The 7,129-nt window shown below is 32.3% G+C and overlaps 1 protein-coding gene across 1 annotated transcript; it reads right to left on the bottom strand.

Annotated features, from left to right (window-relative positions):
• Positions 1 to 4,999: 4,999 nt before the first annotated feature.
• LOC130800105 (serine/threonine-protein phosphatase 7 long form homolog) lies at positions 5,000 to 6,820 on the bottom strand. Its single transcript, XM_057663457.1, has 6 exons — positions 6,787 to 6,820; positions 6,601 to 6,698; positions 6,185 to 6,522; positions 5,945 to 6,098; positions 5,430 to 5,867; positions 5,000 to 5,350 (listed from the first exon to the last, which is right to left on the bottom strand). Exons 1-6 carry the CDS (start codon positions 6,818 to 6,820, stop codon positions 5,000 to 5,002), a joined length of 1,413 nt encoding a protein of 470 aa, XP_057519440.1.
• Between the last annotated feature and the right edge of the window lie 309 nt (positions 6,821 to 7,129).

The following is a 7,129-nucleotide window of genomic DNA, read 5'->3' as shown; positions in this document are numbered from 1 at the left end:
TCTAGGCTTGTAAAGATAATAACTAAATAAATAAATAAGTTCAGTGTAAATATTGTTTAGAGTTGATTAAAACGTTTAAATTTAGCTTAATTTAACTTTTTTTCTACATACATTAAGAAATATTTATATATTCTGTTGAGTTTGCCACTAAAATTGACATTTACAATTATATTATGACGAAAAATATTATATCCTATACGGTAAATTTAAATTTATTAAGCTTTTAGCAAAAATTTTTAGTAAAGTGATAAAAAAAATAGTAGGATTGAAAAGTATGACCTAAGATATGGACTACTAGTACATAGAAGTAGGAGCACTAAGAGGCCATTATGTACTCTACTCATTTACTCCGGTGTAGCCAACAAATGAAGACAGGACACCCTAGCTAATACCTTTAAGTTGTCTACTTGGTTAGGGCAAAACCAAGCATGCCACTCATATATCTTGGAAATTAATCCTACCCTAGCGTGGCTTGATCCTATAAAACTCTTCCTTCACTATAAAAAGAAGCATTTTTAGCGAGAATTATGTTTTATTTCAGTTAGAGTGTGTATAGTTTTTCTAAGGGGAATTTAAGTTCGATTCTTGACGTCTCAATTTTCTAACTCTCTCCTTATCTTAGCCTACTATGTAGATAAAACACATTAGTACATAGGCGAGTTAGATTAATTATATTGTTAATATTACTAAAATTTAATTTTAAATCAGCCAACATTCTAACACATCAATATATTATATGTGTATCAAAGTAAAATATATTTTTTTATTATTAATCTTTATCTTAAATTATCATCTCTAAAATAAAATACATAAATTGATTATGAACTTAATATAAAAATCATAATTATCCATTTTAATAACAATCAAGTGAAGCCTTAGCACAAAAGACTATAAAATCAAAGGATTGTTTAATTTCTTTAGCTAAAGATTCTTCTACCTATAATTGAACTCAAATATAATGATTCTTTTACCAATAATTGAATTAATTCATATAATGGTGGAATACTAATGGTCAAAAGACATGTACAAAAGTTAGATCAAGGGTATCATGACTTATGCAACATCAATCAAGATAATCTAGATTAATTAGGTTTTAATTGAATTAATTAATTAAATGATAATTAACATAAAATGGTACGTGGGGACGATCTTCATGTAGCTAATTAAGATAGTTGCTAATACAAAAATAAGTGATTTACAAAGTTCATTAATGATTAATAGGATCTTAGACTAGTCCATTATGAGCTAAATCAAACTCTTTGTTGCCCTATTTCTCTAGCTTTTTTAGCTTTTCTTGATGATTGAATGTTTTAAAGTAACTTCCAAATTGGGGGTATGTCATGCATATTTAAATTAGCTAAATAATTAACTACATTTTGGATAGGTTAATAATTATAATGAGTTATAACTGGAATTTTAAACAATAATTTATAATTCTCTTTATTTGTGTAAAATATTTTAAACATAATAAACAAAGTGAAATAGAAATAGTAAAAAGTAGTATTTTACCATAAAAATTCATATAACAACTGATTATTTAAAACTTTAGAATAAAGGTTTAAAATCGATATTTGTAATTTATTGGTCATATTTTGATAGCTAAGTTGTATTCTTTTTAAGGATGATTTGTTTGCTACCCTCTTAATGCGTGTCAAATAATCACTTAATACCCCTATAATTAAAGGGTGTTAAATATTTGTTATAATAATTTATATTATTTTAATTTGTTTTTTGATAACTTGTTTTTAGACCCTTAATTTTTGAAGTAAGCACAACGTACTAATAGTAACTTTAGTCCTTAAATATATATTATTGTATATTTTTATCATGTCATCATCGTCAAAAAAATATACTTTTTCTGTTCCATTATACTTGTTACATTTGACTTTTTATGCAAATTCAATGATTTATTTTGATCATTTATATATTGAATTATGCATAACTTATAATTATATAAAGTTAATATTATGAAAATATGCAATCAATTAAACAATTAAACAATTCAACTAAGATTCTAATTGACTATATTTTTTTGTATATGTTGTATTTTGTGACTTTAAATTATAATTAAACTTATAAAATAAAGTTACATAAATTAAGTAGGTTACAAAAACATATAACAAGTTCAAACCTTTGCTTAACATACACCAAATGTAAACTTCATCATCGGGAATCACCATATATCAAACATAGTAACAACAAGATTTTGTTTGTGACTTGATATCAATTCTAGGTGAGATGCTCTTTCCTAAAACATTATTTCCTCCCTACTACGGTGCTTGGGAATATAAACCGGAAATATGTTATGAGATACAAAGAATTTCACTAAATTTCTTGCACAAGGAGAGAAAACCTTAAATGGAAATTTACAATCGAGGATTGCAATTAAGTTCTTTCTGTAAAGTGCTAGAGTGGATAAGAAATTCAGAAATCACATGTATATTCCATGTATATCTCATATAAGAAATAAGTTACACATGCCTTATACATTTATAGAAGAGTATACAACCATTCATGAAGTAATATGTCCCTGTATGAACCGCAATATCGATTCATGAATCAATGTAGATATTAAATCAATCCATCCTAATTATTCAGTTAATATAACCATATTAGCCGTAGGTAGTTATTGCATAACTAACAAAACTGAATAAAACGAACATTGCAAAAACCAGTGTGAAACTCGCGACCCCCGAAATGTGTTTTTTTTCAAAACATGCTTCGAAACACTCGTGACCCGCGAGCCTTTTCGTGATCCGTGAAAAACACTTTCCACAAAATTATTAACTTTGCAATTTTGGGATATTTCCAATTAATTATTTATTTAATTAATTTATTTGATTTAATAATTTATTATTTCCGATAAACATTATACGATCTAAATGACAACAGTATACATTAGTCACAATGTATAAAATAAGTTTAAACGATGAATAGTACTAACAACTGTAATATATGAAGTATTTTAAAATTTAGAAATATATAGTGTTAAAAATTATTATTTTTAATCCCTTTAACACCAACTGCTACGTTTGACTAATAATATTTTGGTATAGTACTCATAGAACATAGAAGTTACGTTGAAGTAGTGAAAGTGGATCGGTCCAAAGAGAAAAAGCTCAAATTAAGATCAAAGTTCCACCGTCCCTAACTCTATTTAAAGGTATTTGTTAGAACAAAAAAGAGCACAAATAAAAGTAAATTTAAATGGAAAACTTTAAAGGTGTTTGATATTTTTTTTTTTTTAAAAGTGCGAAATTTTATGATCAATATTTTGATGTTATGTTCCAATGACCAATGTATATATTAGGTGGAGTATAACCTTATTTAACTTACAATATATGCTATAATTTACACTATATTTATCCGATTTTCTAAATCTCTTACTGCTAAAAAATTTATTTTTAATAATATTAAAGCATCATCCTAATGCATACGATATGTAACCAAAACGTTGAATAAATATGTTGGATGAATATATTGTTCCCACTTTTGATCCATATATTCAAACTTTCAATGGTGTATTAATATTTAATGTATGCACTTAAATAAAATACCTTAAAAATATTATCTTTTTTTATCCTTCAAAATTGACACTTACGCTAATACTGTTGCTGGTGGAACGATCAATGCTTTTTATTTTCCTTCTTTCGGCCAAGTAATAAAAAAAAAAAAAACTTTTGGAACATGTGATTTTTGTCACAAGCTTAACTAAGACTGAATCGAGAATATTAGTACAGGATGATTGTCGAACACTAATTTATGCACAAAAATTGATTAAGCTTTATTGTCATTTTTTCATATTTTATATTGCACAATTTTAATATTTATTGGGTTTTTGATCAAATAATTTTCAGACCATAATTAGAAAAGTAAATACCTAATTAAATTTTTCACCAAACACCATGAAAATGTTTAAATCAAAACAAATGACATTATCTTGCAAGTTTGTAGAAGAGAGAAAATCATTATACATGATTTTGTTCTGTATAAGATTATTATAAACTATTTGAAGAAAAATAAGGATGAGCACTGAACACCATTTGAGATGGATAAAAATGCGTTACAATTTTCAAAATTAAATCGTTTTACATTAACAACTCTAAGCTGTATTTAAGGTGTATAACTAATGACCAAATCAAAACAAACGAGTATTTTCTTGATTTGAAATTAGATGATCTAATATAAATTTATTAAGGTATAATTGTATTTGATCTCAGAAAAAAAAAAGATATAATTATATTTGATTTGCATCTGTTCGAATTTGGCCTTGGTAATAATATGTATATCAACCCACTAGAATTCCTTTAAAAACTCTTCCGTCTAAATAAAAATGCTATAATTTTCCATTTCATCCGTTCCATTAAATCAATTTACCATTTATATTTTTTTTTTTCAAAAAAATGTTTTAAGGCTTTTCGGACAAGGTCATGCTTTTTGATCACAATTTTCCGGGTTTGGGCTTGTAGGTTGGCCAATTGGGCCAGGTCATATACGAAGCCATAAGTAACATGTGTATTGGGGAATTTTTGAAATTCTTAAGTGAAAAAAAAAAATAATTAAATAAACTAACTTTCAAACAATTTCCAAAAGTAAGCGTCCGTACCTCAAAGCTGTGCTTTGGAGCTGTTCGCAGTTACTAACTGCGAACAGCATATAAGACAAACTAGCTGTTCGCAGTTAGTAACTGCGAACAACTATTTTGTCTTATATGCTGTTCGCAGTTACTAACTGCGAAAAGCTAAGTAAATTTTTTTTTTCCTTTATTTTTGAGTTGTTTGTTGTTGTAATTGCACTAGAGACATTAGAATAGATAATTACAAGTCGATGTATCTTTAAGGCGACATGATTCATCGCCAAAACTCCGATCATTCATAAGTCAATTAAAATATATATGCAACAAAATATATACAAATGTTTGAAATATACAAGTCAATTAAAATATATATATATATATGTACATAGTCGATCCAAATACACAAAAGGTAATCGTTAACGCTCATGAACCCTCATCTACCCTATCCAACTGGGTTGGTCTCCTTCGCCTCCTACGATAGAAAGAGGCGTTCGCGTGACGCACTGGCAGTGGAGGGGACTGGTACTGCGATGGCTGTGATGGCCCAGCCTGTGAGGTCCCCGCAGCGTCAACGGGATATGAATGATCCATCTCCTCCAAATGGTAGTCATAAGAAGGAGAGCATGCCATGTGCGTATGGGAGGTAGTCGATGAGTGCTGTGCAGCGACTTCCGGTATGAAGTGCTGGAACTGCGAGCCGAAGAGCATGTCATGTGCAATCTCCCTCACCGGCTCCTCCTGGCTGTACCGCATCACGTTTGCCGCACCTTGTGCCTGCAATTAATATTTAGAAAATGTAACATTTTATTATTTAATTGGCAACTTAATCAAATAAATACAAATGAAGACTTACAAATTTGGTCATCGCAGGCGCAACAGGTGCGTAATGTGCTGCTTCCAAGAGGGCACGTGGTGTCATCCATCGGCGCGTGATGGAGAGGAACCACGGCATATAGTCAGGTGTAGTAGGTGCGCCGACAACATCGATTGGCGCACCTTGTGCCAGCAGCTCAAGTCTATGATCCCAACGAGCGATGTGGCGCCCGTTGATCTCCATCCAATTTGCCCCAGCTTGATTTCTTCGCGAAATTAGGTGCAGCTGGGGTTTAGTGTCACAAGGCGGTGGAATGCCCTGTACCAACCCATATTGGCGCATTACGCGCTCTGGTAGATGTACTTCGACAATGTCGAAGCATATGAGTGGCACATAAGCCCTCCACGCCCCGGAATGAATCCCCGAGTGTTCGAGTACAGCTGTGTAGGCTTCCGCTGGGTATGGGTCCCACAAAAACTAAATACATGTTATGAAAAAGGTAAGTGATATGTTGATTAAATTGTACTAATGTTAATGAGTACTGAAATGTTTACCTGGTTGGGTCGTAGGAGGTCTAATTGATCTCGGTAGAATCCTAGACCGCTGCCGGTGTGCTTGCGCGTCCGGCGGGCAAAACTCCACCTCGAACCGTACGGAACATCGGGGGCTGGCTGTGGTGGAGGAGCAGTATCACCACGACCAACGGTTCTATAAGGTTGGCCGATAAGAATATGCTCCCACGCCCACAGCTAACGATCGCAAATGTAATTAATATGTAATTAATCAAATGTAACGGTGGAGGGCGTTCTCCCAAAATGCGATGCACCATGTCACGCCAGCCTGATAGCTGGCGTCCGCCTGTACAAACGGCACGTCCCTCTATGGGAAGCCGCGTTAGTAAGGCTACATCAAGCAATGTGATGGTAGCCTCACCTAGAGGGAGATGAAATGTATGCGTCTCCTGACGCCATCTCTCGACCAGTGCCGTGATAATGGCACGATCAACTCTGCCGTATGCTACGAGGTGAAAGTCGTATAACCTCGTTAGCTCTAAGTATGGGATGATCCTATCATCGATCACCCATGGAACAGAATCTGGATGCCTGGTGCCCAGCGTTTCCGCATCAGACACCTAAGAATATTGAAATATAAATAAGTTACTTGTATGTACGCAATAGTAAAATGTAAATCATAACTATCGTAAACTAACCTGGGCATCCCAAAGAGGAGTACTCCTGTGCTCATGCTGCAAGGTTAACACACTAGGGTCTACGGGTCCTGGAGCTGCTGGATCCATCTCCTGTACTCCTGTGTTCGAGTTAGTTTTAGTTAATATTACTATTATGTTCGTATGACCTCTTATCGATCATGGGCATGAAGTAATGTTCGTATGTACTTGCATAACTTTGACTAGTAACGTTCAAATCCATGTTCGAATTGCAAGCAAACAACTTACGTCTTCCCCCAACATAATGAACTTTGCCATTATTTTCTCTAATACAACCATTCCAACAACATACTATAGTGACGCAAAATGATGCCATTTTCTACATTAATACAAAGAAAATCAACATCAACATCAACTCATGTCCATACAAGTACATTATATTCATTTGATTATAATCTTTTTTGATCTACAAATTATTCAAATCCATAATGTAGCCAAGTTCATACATATATAATACACATAATCCAAATAATAAATCAATTCATAAGTTCACAAATAACATTTCTAATAC

Source organism: Amaranthus tricolor, chromosome 14 (assembly GCF_026212465.1).
Source record: "Amaranthus tricolor cultivar Red isolate AtriRed21 chromosome 14, ASM2621246v1, whole genome shotgun sequence".
In the NCBI taxonomy this organism is placed as follows: domain Eukaryota; kingdom Viridiplantae; phylum Streptophyta; class Magnoliopsida; order Caryophyllales; family Amaranthaceae; genus Amaranthus; species Amaranthus tricolor.
Note: the sequence above shows the minus strand (reverse complement) of the source record. Positions and strands in the feature narration are given on the sequence as shown.

Coding starts and splice junctions, on each gene's coding strand:
- LOC130800105 (XM_057663457.1), bottom strand. CDS start 6,820: ATGGATTTGAACGTTACTAGTCAAAGTTATGCAA. Junction 6,699..6,786: donor TACTAGTCAAAGTTATGCAA/GTACATACGAAC, acceptor ACTCGAACACAG/GAGTACAGGAGATGGATCCA. Junction 6,523..6,600: donor CTCCTCTTTGGGATGCCCAG/GTTAGTTTACGA, acceptor CAATATTCTTAG/GTGTCTGATGCGGAAACGCT.